Raw genomic sequence first — 18,346 nt, forward strand, 5'->3', positions numbered from 1 at the left:
AACTTTAGGTCCTGCCTTTCCCAAGAACTTACTCGTCGAATTTTCAAAGACTTTGCAGATTAAGGATTGATTAACATTCTTAATGGGAAAATCTTTGTCTGAGTAAATTTTATCATCACCAACTAGAGTGTACAGCAAATTCACACTCTCCGACTCCTTCTCAGACGAGGACTCAGTTGCAACAGTCTTAGCGGGTTTGACAGGGGGATCACATAGAATGTGATTCTCAAGAGGTATGTCCTCGTTTTTGGCTACCGCATCAGACTTTGCTGGGACAGTATCGTCAGATTCATCATCAGACGAATCAGCATCCTCAATCACAACTGGAGGATCTTGATTCTGTTCAGCACTCACAAATGCATCTGCTGACACATCTGAATCTAAGGATACTTCCTTTTGGTATCCGAGTCCTGCAGCAAACTCCTTAACATCTAGAGGCACAGTAGGTTCAAAGAAAACCCTGTCCTCTTCATCAGGCATGGCATCATAATTATGTCTCACTGGTGGTGGACACTTCTTGTAGCCAATGCATGTGACATCTCTCTTTTCCTTCTGAACGTCAATGATGTGATCTAACACATAGCTAGAACTCAAATAACTGTCTAGCTTGAGTTGGATCGCATCACTTTCGGTTTTCACACAAGCCATCTCTTTTTGCATACTCTCAAGGCGAGATATATACAAATTAATATCAGTTTGTTTTCTTGAAACCATTTTAGTCAGTTCAGTTTTATCCTTCTTTAATGTTTCAATTACTGACTTAAATTCTTTTTCATGGTTTTCATAAAACATGTTGGCTTCTGTGCATTTAGAGAGATCCACAGTCAACTTCTGATTGTGGAGAAAGGTCACATCATATTTTTCTTGCAAAGCGTCATGCTTACTTTGCAAGTCACTCAAATTCACATTCACAGTAGTATGTTTGTCTTGCAAGTCAAACAAACTAGCTTGTAAAGCATCATGTTTGCCTTGCAACTCAGACATACTTTTCTCAAGATCAGCACATCTAGCATGCAACCTAGCACATTCATCACAATTAACAGCAGTGGGTTCATCGACACATACCTGACTTGATGAACCGTCGACATTAGCCATAAAGGCTGAATGGAGAGAAGACGAAGAGTAAGCAGCTTGATCCATCAGAATAGATCTTCTTTGAGTTTCTGCTACAGCTTCCCCCAAGAGTTCATCAATGTCAATATCATCCGAAACATTAGATGTCTCACCCACATGATCATCACCAGAGTTGGATGATTCTTCATCAACACTCCTGCTGTATCCAGAGGAGTCTTCATCTTCAGACGATTCATCACCACTGGCAGAAGATTCTCCACCATTGGTGTGAACCAGCTCCTTCACAATCTGAGCAAAACATGCTGTTCCATCAGGAGCATCACCACCCAACTGGATTGACCAGTCACAACCTTCATCCACCTGAACTGCAAGTGCTCGGTTGGTTTGGTTGTTGACAGGCACCAATGTACGATCATTGTTTCTGTTCTGCTGGTTGCCTTGGTTTCTGAAGGGGTTTTGATTCCCGTGCTGGGCTGGCTTTGTGCACTCCCTTTTGAAGTGACCCCGTTCACCACAGTTGAAGCACTTTACAGCTTGTTTATCGAACCCATACTTGGTGTCTCGCTTGCTTTCCAAGCTGGTTCTGCCGGTACTTTCCATCCAATCCTTTGCTCTTCTCACTGCACTCGCAAAGGCCCACTTGATGTCCATCAAGTCCATCTCTTCCTTATCAATCTGCCTGTAATCTTCTTGTGTCAGATTAATGTTTCCAATCTGACCTTCTATCAACCCACAGTACGCGCTCACTACAGTGTTAAGCAGCTCCATGTGTTCCTTAGCTACTTCTACACTGATTTTAGAGAAGCTTGACGTGTCGAGCTGAACGGTACTAGACTTTGATTGTTGACCTGCAGATGATGTTCCTCCATAACACGCATATTGTGGTTGTTGAGCAGGAGGAGGAGGAGGTGGTTGGATTGGATTTCCATACAGATCTGTGGTTGGAGGCGGCTTTACAGGAACTTGCACTAGATTGCCATACATATCCGTGCTTGTGACAAACGCCGTTTGAAGTGGAGCATGTGAACCGGCTTTTGCAGATGAAGAAGTGGAGGTGCCATAATACATCTCTGGATTCTGTGGCACTGCAACTCTCTTTGCCTTCAACGTTTCTTCCTGATCCTTGTTCTCCAGAAGCTGCACGAAATCGTTGATATTTGTAGTTCTCAACGTTCCATTGTACTTCAAGATTTCCAGGAAGTTATTCCATTGAGGAGGCAATGCATCAGCAAACTTCTTTACCACCTCTGTTGGAGTCGTTGTGACTTCAAAGTTTGTCAGCTCAGTAAGCAGGTGATAGAAACGGCTTGTCATATCTCCCAAGGACTCCTTATCCATACATGTGAAGCCATCAAATTCTTTCTTCAGTAGATCTCGTCGTAGTTGACGTGTGGCTTCATTACCTACTCCTCTTGTCTTCAATGCATCCCACAACTTCTTCGTAGTCTTGAAACTGACGAACTGATGATAAATATCCTTGCTCAGTGCTTGAGTGAGGATAGCGTATGCTTTCTTTTCTAAGTCATACGTCTTCTTTTGTTCATCAGGAAGATCGGCAAATGTAGCTGTCGAAGAAGCAGCAACCTCGATAGTTTGATCGAATTCCGTAATGAACCGTAACCACAACTCTGTATTTTGACCAAGAATATATGTATGGAAACGATCAACCCATCCCGGATATTCATGAAGATGCATCAACTTTGGAGGCCTGTTTAAACTTCCGGTTTCACTTTCGCTTAGTAGAAGACTTTGAATACTCGGAGTTTGATTTGAAACAAACGCCCATTGACCAGTTGGAGTGGCATTTGCTTGTGAGGATGTAGAAACTGGAGATTCGGCCCATGATGGAGATTGACTGGTATTCATGTATTTTCCACTGTCTGGAGCCGGACTTCCCCACCAACTCGGATTCATGATAGATGAGCAAAATAAATGCTAAGTAAGGATGATCCGAAAGATGACACAACCGAAAGATCCTGGTCGAAAGATCTGAAATCACAGAAACTTGTTAGCAATAAACTGACCACAGTCGAAAGATCGATTTATTGTTCGAAGGATCAACAGTATTCGAAAGATTACTGTTGACTCTCGAACAATGATTTCGAAAGATTCAAGAGCTCGAAGGATTCCCTTTTGAAAGATCCTTATCTTTCGAGTTAACTCTTTATCTTTCGAATAACAGATCTCGAAAGATTCACCAATACGAAGGATCCTAATCTTTCGGACACTAATCTTTCGAAATGATTCCTCTGTCGAAGGATATGTTTCAGACTTCGAAGGATGGGTCGAAGGATATAAATCTTTCGAGCCCTCCTTGATCGAAAGATATCGAAGGATGATCTTTCGATGTCGAAAGATATCTTTCGAGAGCTCTGACACAATCTGATCTGATGTGAAAGGTTGGTGAAAAGGTGACAGGTTGGTAAGGTCAACTTTCGGCAAAGGGGTATGGTCAGACGTACTTTCCCACCAACTTTGAAAAGATTGCCCAAAAAGGAAAACCTTATCTTCACACTAGTCACCGGAAAACTTGATCGGAACTTGACCGGAAATACCAAGTTACTTAAAAACAATTTTTCAAGTTACCCAACCCAAACTTGAACACTCCCGAAGGTTTAGAAACCGTTTTTCAGTTTAAACAAGCAAGAAAAACCACCAAAAACGGGTGCTAAACCAAGTGTTCAAACACACCAAACACTTGAACAAACCCGGTTTTAAACAAGGTAAAGAGCGAGGCTCTGATACCACTTGTAGGTCCCTTTTCGCGGAGGATTACGAACCTAAACCTTGTTATACAAACCTACTAGCGAGTGCGGAATCCAAGCTAGCAAGCAAACCGAGTTAGTAGCAAGTAGAGAAACAAACACACAAAGATTCACCGATTAACACTAGTCGTATTAATGCAATGAGGGTTTCGGTTACAAGCTCAATGTTTACAGAAGTGTTCTATAAACTCTCTAAGTGTGTGAGTGAGTTCTGGGCAGAATGCTCTCTAAGCTTCTATCTCTCGGGTGTGTGGGAATGGCAGAACTCTCGAACTCTCAACACATGCATGGGTATATATACCCAGCTCAGCAGGTCTGCTCGAAGGATTCGACAGATGGTCCGAAGGATCATCTGTCGACCACATGTTACACGAAAGATCAGCGTGGACCTCGAAGGATCATCCTTCGAGGTCTAATGGTCGAACCATGGTCGAACCATATCTTTCGATCACCTCGAAGGATCAGGTGTATCCTTCGAGGCTATCCTTCGATCAGAACATCTTTCAACTGTTGTCCAAGTCAAACCGGAGGATGGTTGACTTGGTCAACTTACAATACAAATCAGGACATCGTTTATATCAGACCGAATACAGACAAAGTACAGACACAAGTGCACCAACAATATACGTTTTCGACCCCCCGGTTCTATAGAATTTTTTTGGTATATAAGTTTTCGACCTCCCGGTCATTCGGGTCAAGCTTCGCCACTGGCCACAGCGCCCGGTCTCACGATGGTTGGCACGTCATTCCTTTGTGTTAAAAAAATTAATTTATATCTTCAACTTGCAGTATTTTAAACCTTCATACAAACAACAATTGTAATTCTGGCATAATATTATAATATTAACTGGCGATTTCTATAAATGTCCACTTTTTTTTTTTTTTTGAAAATCAAACTTCATTAGAAACCAAACACGCTTGAACCCCCAAGCAGGGGAACAAGATGGCCAAAAACTTAAATCATGTCACAGTTACACCATTCTTCCCAAGTACATGTTCTATTTCTATTCCTATTTTTATACCACAAGTATCCATATGTCTTAACATCCGCAACGACCTCGTCAATCTTTGTGATCTTATTATTGAAAATACGATCATTTCTAGCCTTCCAGATTCTCCAACAACCAATAATCAACAAACCTTGCACCATATCCTTTTTCGCCGTGTTGAGTCGCATGTTCTTGTATATATTCATAAGGTCTTTTAAATCACAAACATATAGAAACGGAAGCCTGCACCACTTCGCAATAGCCTGCCAAACTCTAGTCGAAAAAATACAGCTTGTAAATAAGTGTTCTGCAGTCTCGTCACTGTCATCACAAAAAATACAGAAGTTATTTTGTTATTTTCCACTTGTATGTTTCTCTTGATCAAAGCTGTTTTAGTCGGTAATCTTTCAAGCATCGCACTCCACATAAAGATGTTGCACTTCTGAGGTAACCAAATACACCAATCAAATAAAGCCGCTGTGATAGCCACATCGGTTGAGGACATCCACGCTTTAATACTAGCCACTAAAAACTTTGATTCGGTACCATGCCACAACCATGAGTCTTTCTTATCAGAAAGCTTCACAGTCGTAAGCATATATGTCCACTTAGTGATGATTTTCTGTGACTTGTAAAAAGGTCATCAAAATTGAAATTTTAGAAGAAAACTAAATTTAGGTTTGAAGTCAATGTTAGTCCAAGGAGTAGATATCATTCAATATGGCAATATTAATATCCACCAAGCCAACGTGATGAAATCATTATAAAACTTATTATTAATTTTTTTTAAAGGTATAAAACTTATTATTAATGCTTACTTTATCTGAATTAAACAATCTAGTTGAATAAATCCTAATTATACTTCATGCAAATATATGGAGATTATTGTGATAAGAAGACAATCATATAGGCGATCTAGGACAAACCAAACCATATCATAAATTGTATTCACTAAAGTTAAATATACTTTGTCATGTAAGTCATTAAGGATCGAATATATTATATACACACATGTATGCATAATAAAGGTAGTAGCTGGAGATGAGGATGGGTTGGTTTGATAAAATAACTTCAATATGCAGTGAAATTTGAAGTAGTTAAAATCCTTATATCATTTACCTCATCTCTCTTCACACATACTAAATTATACAAAGAGTGTATGTGTGTGTGATGGAAAGTTTGAACACCAAGATTGCATTAACTCCTCTCACTCTCTCTAGAAAGAAATAAAAACTTCAATTCTCCATAAATGCACTTGCATCCTCTCAATACTCTTCGCATTAACTCCTCTCTCTCATGCTCCAACTTCTTCAATTCTCCCACCTGTTCCTCTCTCTATCTCTCTCTACTTAAATTCTGTTCACAAGAAAGGTATATCATCAATCAAACTCTCGTCTGAAAACCGCTCTTTACTCCCTCAAAAGTGGTTTTCCGTTGACCCTTTACACTCTTTTACACTGGACTCTTCAAAAGAAAGAAAAAAAACCAGTAAGTTTGTTGTATATATGTACCCATTCTTGTTAATATTATCATGTTACTAGTGGCCTTTCAACTTCAATGGAAAACGCATCTTTTTTCTTGTCACTTTTTTCTTTAATTAACGTTTGAGATGAATGACTTTAACAAGATTTTCTCTTATTTGGTCTTTGAATTACGTAAAAAGGAAGAGAGATGGTTTGGTGTTTTGACAATGTCTTTATTTGCTAAAGTGTCCAAAAGTGTTTGATTTTGTCAATACTAAACCTTTTTCACTCGTCATATAAGTCATTTAGTTCAGAAAACCTAAATTCACAAGGAACTATAGAAAGTGAGGAGAGAGAAAGTGTTATTAGGGTTGTGAATGTGCAGAAACATGTGTCTTCTTGTATATGATCATATAAATGTTTTTTTTTAATCTTTTGGTCAAGTAATGATTTGAGCTTTAAAACGCTATTAGTGAAGGTTTGAATCTTGTTTAATGATCCAATATATTTGTTCTTCATACATTTTAGTTTCATCCATGAAGTTCTGGCTCATTATAACATGTCTATATTTATTATAATTATTAAAAGTGGTATAAGTTCGAGATCTGAGGAACTTGGTTGACATGATTTCTTTACATCCTTCTATTAATTTCAAGCAGATCCTTTTCGATAAATTAAAAGAGAAACTAAATTATTTTCTAGACAGAGACTGGCTTCAACTTTTTATGCTTTCAAGTTGACTTTTTTTCTCACAGAAAACCATAGATCTGTTAACCTCCAACACATTCATTCGAGTCTTCACTTGTTTATGCATATTCTCAAGGTCCATTAACTCCATTTCTAGTGCTATATGTTTATTTTGTTATTTTCTTTTTCATTTTTTTCTTTAATTACTTGGATTTTTTGCTAATTGATGCCGGATTGGTAACCACTACTTTGTTGTTTATATAATTCTTTAGGAAACATCAAGTTAAACCTTTTAGAAAGAGGTGAAGAAAGATGTTTCAGCCAAACATGTTTGATAGCCATCATAGTTTTGATATGAGCCATAAAACCCCAGAAGATGACCTTGATATGCTTAGAGATGACGACTATGAGAGCAAATCCGGAACCGATATCATGGAAGCTCCCTCTGGCGATGATCAAGATCCGAATCAACGCCCCAACAAAAAGAAACGATATCATCGCCACACGCAACATCAAATCCAAGAAATGGAATCGTATGTTCCTTGCTTGCCATGATCTATATATCCTTTTTTGTGACATTATTTATTTTTGGTTCTCTTCTCTAAGGGTTCATTTAGTGCATGATAGTTAAAATTGATTGATTATTTTATTCTTGTTAGGTTCTTCAAAGAATGCCCACATCCGGATGATAAGCAAAGAAAGGAACTTGGCAGAAGATTATCATTGGAACCATTGCAAGTCAAATTTTGGTTTCAAAATAAGCGCACTCAAATGAAGGTGATTAATTTTACATTTTACAACTATATTTCCAGTAAAAGATGGCTTTTCTTAAGGAAATTTTAGTTTTATGCAAGCATATTGTACAACATACTAAACTCAGCTTTATGCTAAAGTTGTTTTTTATTGTTTTCTTGCTTAGGCTCAACACGAACGCCATGAGAATACACAACTGAGGAATGAAAATGAAAAGCTTCGATCCGAAAATATACGTTACAAAGAAGCCCTTGCCAATGCCACTTGTCCAAACTGTGGTGGTCCTGCTGCTATTGGAGAGATGTCTTTTGATGAACAACAATTGAGAATAGAAAATGCAAGGCTACGTGAAGAGGTAAGTTGAATTCAATATCCTTTATATATTTTTGTTAGTATAGTATATTCAACATGTCTAAGAAATTGTTGATTTATTTGTTGTTTTCCAAAAGATTGATAGGATATCTGGAATCGCTGCAAAGTATGTTGGCAAGCCAATGTTGAATTATCCGAATATGTCGCCTCATGGACCAACTCGATCACTTGATCAAGGTGTTACTAGTTTTAGTCCACAACAAGGGATGGTAGGAGAGATGTTTGGGGCAAATGACCTTCTCCGGTCCGTGTCAGGACCAACCGAGGCAGACAAGCCAATCATAATAGAGCTGGCGGTTGCAGCAATGGAGGAGCTAATCAGAATGGCTCAGGTTAATGAACCCTTGTGGATTCCAAGCTCGGAAAACTCATCCGAGACCTTGAGTGAAGATGAGTACTTGAGGATGTTTCCTCGTGGGATGGGTCCAAAACAGTTGGGATTAAAATCTGAGGCTTCAAGAGAATCCGCAGTTGTCATCATGAATCATATCACTCTAGTTGAACTTCTAATGGATGTGGTATATGTCTACAGAATATCCCTTTTCTTTTTTGTGCAACAAATACAATATTTGGTCATGGTTTATACAAACACAAAAGACTAATAAATTTGTCTCACACTTTTTAGTGTATATATAAATTAGCTTAAACTTACATCTGGATGAAGGTTATTGAAACATCACACTTGTAAAGTTTTCACATACGTACCATGATTTAAGTGTTTTTGTTTCAGAATGTGAAGACATGTACATTTATGAATGAAGATTGGAAAAAGAATGGCTTAAAACATGAAGTTTTTACACTTGAACACGTTTTTAATTTTTTGTACACTTTGAGTGTCAAGTTTTATTTAGAGTCTTCATGTACAACGCATGTTAAAATTCTTCAAACACATACCTTGTTAAAAAATGTTCAAATTTTTAAGTGTGTAAATTTGATCTAAAAAGTAATTTGTAGGATCTATTGATTTGCTGTATTGATTATGATCTGATTACTTGAACCCCACAATGGCTTTTCAGAATCAATGGTCAAATGTGTTTTCTGGCATTGTTTCAAGAGCAATGACCTTGGAAGTTCTTTCAACCGGTGTTGCTGGCAATTACAATGGTGCTCTTCAAGTGGTAAGCTAGGAGTTGTACACCATAACTATAAATCTAGTTTTGTATGATCATGTATAAGTTTAACATATCGATATATAATATATCAGATGTCAGCTGAGTTTCAAGTTCCTTCACCACTGGTTCCAACCCGAGAAAACTACTTTGTTAGGTATTGTAAACAACATGCTGATGGTACTTGGGCTGTAGTTGATGTGTCTTTGGACAATTTGCGCCCTTCTTCAGTTTCAAGATCTAGAAGAAGGCCCTCTGGTTGTTTAATTCAAGAACAACCCAATGGATATTCCAAGGTAGAAAACCTGAAAGAGATTTACACCTTCGTAAGATTTCTTAAATCAGAAAATTGTATTCAATCATGCATGTTTTTCGGTTTTGTAGGTAACATGGGTTGAACATGTTGAATTTGATGATAGAGCTGTTCACAATATCTATAAGTTACTGGTGAACTCTGGTCTGGCGTTTGGGGCAAAGCGATGGGTGGCAACTTTAGATAGGCAATGTGAACGGCTTGCAAGCGTAATGGCTAACAATATTCCTTCAGGAGATGTTGGAGGTAAGTATTAACAAAGTAATAGTTAGGATTTCTACCTTAATAGTAGTCTGATTAACACATATAATACGAATATATTTGATAAATACATGATTATTTAACAAAGGGTTTGTTTCATTTCACAGTAATAACCACTCCAGAAGGGAGAAAGAGTATGTTGAAGCTGGCTGAGAGAATGGTTCTGAGCTTTTGCAGCGGTGTTGGAGCTTCAACCGCACACACATGGACAACTTTGTCTGGGAGTGGGGCTGATGATGTTCGCGTTATGACTCGAAAGAGTATGGATGACCCAGGCAGACCTCCTGGTATAGTACTGAGTGCTGCAACTTCATTCTGGATACCTGTTCAACCAAAGCGAGTTTTTGAGTTTCTTCGTGATGAGAACTCAAGGAGTGAGGTAACTGTCACAACATGCAAATCTATACACGTTTATGTTCTTCATGCTTTCGGAAATATGTAAACGTTTGTGACTATCACTCACCTTTAAAAACATGTGAAACGTGTTTGCATATATTGGCGAGAAATAATATAACAAGTTATTGTCTATAATTGTAGGAAATGATATTACTACTACTAGGTCAGAAGAAAGATAATGTTGATCAATTTGTGACATTCAATTTATTTCACATTTGGTCGATAAATTCTATAGTTTAATGTGTTTATATATGTAAAGAAAACTATGTACTCTTAGCTAATTTGTTATAGTGAACTCTTAAACACAAGTTTAATAATTTTATGTTTATATCCAGTGGGACATTCTTTCAAATGGTGGACTAGTTCAAGAAATGGCACACATTGCCAATGGCCCTGACCCAGGAAACTGTGTCTCCCTTCTGCGTGTTAACGTAAGTTTTAAATTTGTATAGTTTTGGGACTATGAACAAATTGATTGATCTTTGACTTGAAAACATTGTAGAGTGCAAATTCTAGCCAAAGCAACATGCTGATATTACAAGAGAGTTCAAGTGATTCTACAGGATCCTATGTTATATATGCTCCAGTAGATATCCAAGCAATGAATGTGGTCCTAAGTGGAGGTGACCCAGATTATGTTGCCTTGTTACCATCTGGTTTCGCTATACTTCCAGACGGGCCGGTACAATATCAAGGCGGAATTCCGGAAGTAGGAACTGGTGGATCATTACTGACTGTGGCATTCCAAATTTTAGTTGATTCAGTTCCTACAGCCAAATTATCATTGGGTTCGGTAGCAACAGTTAATAGTCTTATCAAGTGCACAGTTGAAAGGATCAAAGCTGCCGTAGGTTCTCCATGACGGACTAGGTAAGTTTCGGGAACATCTAGCTACTGTTGAAGGTTATCTTGTACATTGTTCTAATAACGTTGCGTGTGTGCATTGCAGAGTGCTTAAGGGAAGAGGGAATGCAACATCTAGGCAAGGCAATGTTTACTCACCTTCTGAAACAAAGTGGAAGAAGTCAAGAACGCACCTAATAACGGCCCTTGAAGTTTGATGACTTTGTTTTAATCTTGAAGCAAATGAGTCAATAAAGCATGGTCAACGTCCTTCAAGGGTTGTAGGTTCGGGTATTGACTTTGCTATATTAAAGGAAGAGGGAGTAAATTAAGATCTTGTCATAATTATAATTCCCAAAACTTTCTTTTGTTTTAAGGTTTATTTTGTTAGAATTTATTGTTGTGTTTTGTAGTATTTGGTTTCTAGTCTCCAGGACCTTAATCCTAACAAAACAATTTCTATTTCAGTTTTACTTCTATCTCATCTCATTGTTTTTGCGTCAAATGCTTATATCCATTCATTTCTTTGCAAGCTACATATATATCCTGATCTCTAAAACATACAACACACTCGGGATCAAGCTTATAAAAGCCATTGCTGTAGCATAAACACAAAATTTGCAAGGTGTCACTAAAATTACACATGCATAATTTGTAATGAGATTTATATACCCACATATAATATAAAAAATTTAAAACTGAAGTACAAAAGATTATCAAATCTTTCATAATTTGTGATATCAAAGATGTCCAAGTTTATGGGGTTATGGCCTATTAATTAAATACCAGATGTACTCCTAGATTGTGGCTTAAAATTTCATGCGTTACAATGTTTCATACCCTGAAAAAGGCACATGCAATTATGACCCATTTAGATTATTTAGGCTGAAATGCTGGCCAAATGTTTGACACAAGTGGACACAAGTGTTTGTTGGCCCAGGATGCAGTAGAAGAACAGGCGAAACCAATTTGGAGACTCACCGTTTCGTGACTGTATTATTAATATAACTTTACACGCTTGAAACATTACATTAACCCACTACTAAATCTAGGATTAACCCAACTCGAATAAAATTAAGAAAAACAAAATAAACCTAACCTGATGAATAAATCAGTTCAAAAGTAATTTAAAATCTAACAAATCTCTTTAATTCCTTCATATTATCTTCTTTTCTTTTGAACTTTATCTTCTAGTGAATCGGATTACTCCTCTTTCTTTGATCCGGTTGTAATTATAACCGTGTGTTGTTATGTGGACTAAAATAGGGCTAATTGCAATATGAAAGAAACTGTCCAAATTTGTGTGATCTATCTAGAAGCTAGCTATAACTAGGGTGTGGCACACCCATGTCAACAAATTCGGTTGTTGAACATAATAAATTAGCTTCGTGGACCCAATGCTATCGATCAAGGCCATAGATACATGTGTTCTGGAAAGTGTGGTCTTGCTTTTCTACTTTCTTAACATTATTGGGTGTTTATTATCATTCAGATTTTTATAGCATCTTTAATTTTAACAATAATCGAGCTCGAATGAACTTCTAATTGGAACTCAATTTTTAAAGGATTGAATTGTATTTTCATAAGTATGTTAGGTTGCTACAACTATTTGCGTTATGAAAATCCTTTTCTTAAAGTAGTTGGCCTAAATTAAACATGTATGGAATGTCGTCTACGAAACCTTGCCCCTTTTCACTCCTGTTGATGTATGTCACTTATAAACTACTTTCATCCACATTACTTAGTGTTAAATATCCTGGCTAAGCAGATCTCCATTTGATCTGACAATGACCAATTGGTATCAGATTGTGAGATAAATTGGAAAAGGAAAATAAAAAATGAAAATAGAGACCGGGTTACATATAAATAATGAAAATAAAACCAGTTATCCAGCATCTAGAATTACACAATTGATACACACAATACAATGGATAGATCAGGCAATTGACAATGACAGGATAATATCCAATTTGGTATGGGAAAAAGGTGATAATAATCATTTTAGCAAAGTTAGATTATCCACCCGAAAGAACTTTTGGACTGAACCATAGGACTTTATGTTTAAATGAATATAGGTACTAAATTTGTGTGAAGAGATGTCTAGAACTAGACGAGTTGGCCAGCATCATACCAAAAAATTAACTCGAAAGAAAGGGAAGAGAGAACTTGAAAGAGAGATAACTGAGACAAACTTATTCATGTTAAGAGGTAAACCAATGGGTGCACTGTGGTTTTTCCATCCACCCACAAAGGGAAAACTGATGTGTCCAAAGATGACTATCTGTGTATTCAAGTTTTCTAAACTAAGGTATACACTAACATAACAAACCATGTCGGGATGCGTAGTATGTGATCTTGAAGTTTCACAATGCGCTATGAAGTGTATGAAATGTAGCTAAGGTGAATGAGATATTGATGCTAAAAGTGGTGTGTTTGAAATGAAAAATGGGTAAGGAGACAAAACGTTGTTAGAAACTAGGTGAAAGTTGTGCACTTAGAAGGGTAATAAATAAACCTAGGAGGCTTTTAAGTAAGAAGCTAAAATGTTTGATAATATTGTTTTCGTTGAGTTTTACCCACACAACTACACGTGCAAGGGGGTATACCAATTATTCTTGTGCATGCCCGCAGCCTACACACAAAAATGCTGGACCAAAACTATTTTGGCTCACACAACTGGGTTTTGCTTGAACCAATTTCTTACTTTTGAGTTGAATGAAGATATTCAAAATGCAATGTATAATTTATGTCAAATCACTTTTTTATGGCTACTTAGGGGAGGCGGGGTGGTGCAATTGTTCGTGCGTGATAAACTTTTCCACGCGTGGAAAATGAAAACAGACCACCGCCACCCTACAAAATCAACGAGTGATACATGGATTCCGTGATATATTTCACGCGTGATGGGCATTCTGTGATAATTGGATGTGAGGGGGTGTGAGGGTTTATTTTTGGGTGTTGTGAGTGATGGGCATTGTCACTAAAAAAGGTTGTGAGTGATGGAATAATGGTTGATGACATGGCAAAATTTAATTGGATGTTGTGAGTGATGAGTGATCACCACCCCCTCCCCCCTTAGAGTAAAGGATAATAATGTAGATACGCTAACAAAATCCTTAAGCACAAACTTCGTTACAAGTTGTCAAGGAAAATAAGACTAAAGGTTGTGCATTAACAAGTTATTAGAAAGGAAACCTAGCCAAGATGACCGGAGATCCAAGATCTAGGATCGATAGGACAACCTACTTGTATAAATTGAGCGAGGTCAGCATGAGGTATCTTAACTATATAAGGGATGATGTAATATACCTCCTAGTCAATGAAGACTAATTAAGCATACTACTATTCTAATGATTTTATGGAATCACCTATGAGAGAGAAGCGAACCACCTCACAGAAAGTTATGGGAGCATAATTCCTAAGGGACTTTATAGAACCGGGCCAAAGTTCATGACCATCTAGGATACAATCATGTGGAGTTTACTAGGCAAGTAAGATTGTTTGAATTGTATTATCATATACAAAAATGATAGTTCATTTCAAGGGCATACCCCATATCTACTAATAGTTAAGAGACTAAACATATTTCACAAGGGATGGTTGAAAGGAAGATTCAACCATTGAACCCACATCTAGCCTATCATATGTATCAATCCATCTTCATTCATGTGGAGTTGAAAATTTTAGTGAAATGGTGGTTTAACACTTTGATAATTATCAATTAGCGAGTCTGATTTCTCCTTGAAGAGAATTTTACAAGGAGTTAACAAGTGTCTAAAATGGAACTAAGGTTCAAAATAATGTGTTTCAAATGCAAAGGTGGTTAGAAAGTGGGTGGAAATTTATACCAAATTCAAAATTTCACTTCTGAGTGGAACGCCAGCTCTTGTCTTTGTCTGAGCTAAACCAAGTATATATATCCTGCTTTTGTCTTGTTTGAGTTAAATAAGGTATCCTATTCTTGTCTTGTCTAAGCTGAAATAAGTATCCAACTCTTGTTCATCCATTGCCAAAGTTGTACAAATTCATAAGTGTTCACCTAATTAGTGTTCTAAGTTGTTGTTGCCATAAATGTGAAAAATGTTATGATATGTTTAATTTTGAATTGCATATTTAATAGAAAAAATGAGAAAAGAACAAGATGATGGTTCTCCTATTCAAATAACTCCACATTTTAGATAGTCCATTGGGTCAACAGTAGTTGAAGATAAGTGATATTGGGAAAACTTTATCAATCCCTTGGTTGGGATTGAGGAATGAATTGGTATAAAACCTTGTGTATGTTATCAAGGATATAGCCAGGTTTGAGGATAAGCATGAATGGCCAAGAAGTGGTGGACAACGACCGCTTTCGACAAAGAGTTCATATAAAATTGGAAACTAGCGGCATTTGGTAATCCAACTGTTTCTGTTTCTAACTGGAATATTGATCTTAGCTTACTTATGGAATTATGGCAAGCCAAACACCTTGTGTCCCTAGACCAAGAGGCCATCGACCACAATTAAAGACTCGTGGTTTCTTTTGAGAAGAATAAATATTTCAAATTACATGTGTACAGTTTGTGACAAATTGATTGATTTCATTGAATAAGAAGAATAAAAATTTCAAATTACATTTGTACTGTTTCTGACAAAATTAATTGATTTCATTGAATATAAAGGTATCTAATAAGTTGTATTACTAAGGCCAGAAACATGAAGAAACAGAAAAAAGAAATAGAAAAGATTGTGAAAAGAAAACTTCAAAGTAAACCAAGTCCTTTGTATTACGGATTCCTTTAAAACATATTCACTATTTGTTTCCGCGGTACAGAGATCGGAGCACTATACTATGGTGAAGTTTTAGCGAAAGTCTAGCTTCAAGACACCTTATATGTTTCTGCATTCTCCACATAATTTCTGCATTCTCCACATAATGCGTGAAGCATAGAACGCTATTTTTATGAAAGACATTCTAATTACGTTAATCGTTTTTTACTTCTCAAAGAACTTCGACTAGTCATACAACTAAACAGTGTGGACTCACAATCCTTTAAAAAGAATTGAATCAAGTAACATGACGTGATACATAATCATACTTCTGAATCATGTGTAGGATTACAAGTTTCACTACAACAAATTAGCATAATTAGTTGTCAAATGCCTAAAAGCGTGTACTTTTCATTAATTATATATGCATGAAATTAACTTTTGGCCTGAGATGAAGAAAATTGTTACGTATAATATGTATAATATATAAATTACATGGTTGGTCTTTGTGGTATACCCAATTGATCTTCGTTCATAATACACGAGGACGCTTACTTGTACAAGGTCAAAAGATGAACTAGAAGATACTTAGGAAGGATTGTTTAAGGTCTATCCAAGTGGTCCGGTCTAGGTCAAAATTTGTTGGAAGTAAAGACATGTGTTCTTGTGGCCTCTGCATTCTTAAATTAACTATGATTAGTAGGGTATTAAATTGGTCGTGTTTGTGGGTTTGCGGTTTCAACCCGACCCGGGGCCGAAAATTTTAAACGAACCCGAACCCGAAAATCTTATCATACAAATGAAGCCGATCACGACCCGAATATTTGTGGGTTGACCTGAACACGACCTGTTCGACCCCGAATTTTTTATTTTTTAATTTTTTTTGCAAATTAATATATTAAAGTTAATATTTAATATGGCATAAAATACACACAATATTTAATTGAGGACATAAAACATATTATAAAAATATAAAATATAGCACAAATGACTTAAACGGGTCAAATCGCCAACCTGAACGCGTTGACCCGAACCTGACCCGTTTAGCTAAACGAGTTCGCGGATTCAACCTGAAACTGACCCGAACCCACAACCCAAACCTACGAATTTGATGGTAGATTGATTCGTGCCGTGTTAGAAATTCACAGCCCTAATGATTAGGTAAAATATATTAGCTAGCAATTGTTATACATATTTGTTGCAAGTATTTTTATTATAATTTAGGAGTTACGACTAGATTAGGTTTCTTTTGTAGTTATCGTTGTTGTACCCCATAAATAATCGATAATTAATTATCATTGGGTTTTCATTGTCCTTGCACGATATCAAAGCCTTAGGGCTATTGTCTTCTTTTTTTCTCTCCTTCGTATCCCACTTTGTCGCTTTTCCACCAGATCTTGGTTGGTTATCGGCCTTAGCTCTTCCCAATCGTCTCCCTTGTTTTACTTATGATTAGGTACAATATGTTAATTTGAGTCCAATCATATCTCCATTTGAGTCTAACTTTTTAACACTTGTGTTTTTTATTTTGGACTCAAGTGGTTAAAACCACTAAAACACAGGGACTCAAAAAGTAACTTACTCATAATAAAATAAGAACTATAGATAAAATAGATAGAGATAACTAGTGTAACTTATCTATCAACATGATAAACTCTAAGACACATATATAAATAGTACATATTTGCTAATGGAGTGCCTCTAAATAGGTTGCAGAGGTTTATACTAACGTTTAAGACCAACTATCGATGATGGATCCAAATTTCGAGTACAAAAAAGGGTCAGTACTAAACTGCTATTCAAACTTCAAGTCCTGAACTTTCAGTACTATTCCATGTATAGCTATGCTGTTAAACAATCTAACTGTTTATAAAACTATGCAAACAAGTGGCATGTTGAAGGTGGATACTATTTTATCGTATCATATCTGCCTCCATTAAACTTACAAACCTAAAAGGATATGAGAGTTTAAATGATCATGGTACGTACAAATTACTTCAGTTTGCAGTGTCAATCAATAGATTGTAAGATTACAAACACAGGTGAGGTACTAAAGATATTCACCTAGAGCGCAACAAGGGGAAATCAGTGTACCTTAATTGTATTTGTTCTATGCGGATTTAGCATTTAGAAGGGCTTGTGATGGATGGTAGAAACGCATTGATGACTCTTAATTTGCAGGGACTAAAACTATCCGTACTGCTTCGTCTGCTGCTGCCCTGTGCTGCTGCACACACACATATATATATATATATATATATATATATATCTTGTTTTCACCTTCTCTGTAAGCCTGATCCTGTCCCTTGTATACTCTTCTTATTCTTCGTCAGACAAGTATATAAATTGTTAAATGGAGGAGGATGGTAGTTGGATACTGCTTTTATTATATTGATGAGAAAATTGAAGAAAGGTGGTTAGGGTTCTTAACTGTTTAATTGACTTGGGTGGTTAGAGTTCTTTAATTCTATGAATTGAGTAAATACTGACCAGGAAAACTGATAGAAATAGATTTCCAAACATATATATATGACAGTTTGAGGGTGAATTTATTTCATAGATATTTAAAACC

At 36.7% G+C, this 18,346-nt stretch overlaps 1 protein-coding gene and 1 long non-coding RNA gene across 3 annotated transcripts; one reads left to right on the plus strand and one right to left on the minus strand.

Annotated features, from left to right (window-relative positions):
- The first annotated feature begins 6,014 nt into the window (after nucleotides 1-6,014).
- On the plus strand, nucleotides 6,015-11,509 carry LOC110918223 (homeobox-leucine zipper protein PROTODERMAL FACTOR 2). Of its 2 annotated transcripts, none has more exons than XM_022162561.2 (12): nucleotides 6,015-6,316; nucleotides 7,251-7,511; nucleotides 7,638-7,755; nucleotides 7,898-8,086; nucleotides 8,181-8,621; nucleotides 9,120-9,221; nucleotides 9,308-9,508; nucleotides 9,597-9,771; nucleotides 9,894-10,165; nucleotides 10,518-10,613; nucleotides 10,685-11,052; nucleotides 11,132-11,509. In XM_022162561.2, the coding sequence occupies exons 2-11, from the start codon at nucleotides 7,291-7,293 to the stop codon at nucleotides 11,042-11,044; spliced, it is 2,175 nt and encodes a 724-aa protein (XP_022018253.1). In that variant the 5' UTR covers nucleotides 6,015-6,316; nucleotides 7,251-7,290; the 3' UTR covers nucleotides 11,045-11,052; nucleotides 11,132-11,509. The 2 variants fall into 2 exon arrangements, with proteins under 2 accessions (XP_022018253.1, XP_022018255.1); XM_022162563.2 differs by lacking the exon at nucleotides 6,015-6,316 and adding an exon at nucleotides 7,096-7,114.
- LOC110918224 lies at nucleotides 9,041-18,145 on the minus strand. The gene is made up of 2 exons (XR_002581158.2): nucleotides 17,869-18,145; nucleotides 9,041-10,109 (listed from the first exon to the last, which is right to left on the minus strand). It is a non-coding gene; the product is annotated as an uncharacterized LOC110918224 (long non-coding RNA).
- Between the last annotated feature and the right edge of the window lie 201 nt (nucleotides 18,146-18,346).

This window comes from Helianthus annuus, chromosome 16 (assembly GCF_002127325.2).
Source record: "Helianthus annuus cultivar XRQ/B chromosome 16, HanXRQr2.0-SUNRISE, whole genome shotgun sequence".
Lineage (NCBI taxonomy): Eukaryota > Viridiplantae > Streptophyta > Magnoliopsida > Asterales > Asteraceae > Helianthus > Helianthus annuus.

Coding starts and splice junctions, on each gene's coding strand:
- LOC110918223 (XM_022162561.2), top strand. CDS start 7,291: ATGTTTCAGCCAAACATGTTTGATAGCCATCATAGTTTTGATATGAGC. Junction 8,622..9,119: donor TTGAACTTCTAATGGATGTG/GTATATGTCTAC, acceptor ATGGCTTTTCAG/AATCAATGGTCAAATGTGTT. Junction 9,509..9,596: donor AACCCAATGGATATTCCAAG/GTAGAAAACCTG, acceptor TCGGTTTTGTAG/GTAACATGGGTTGAACATGT.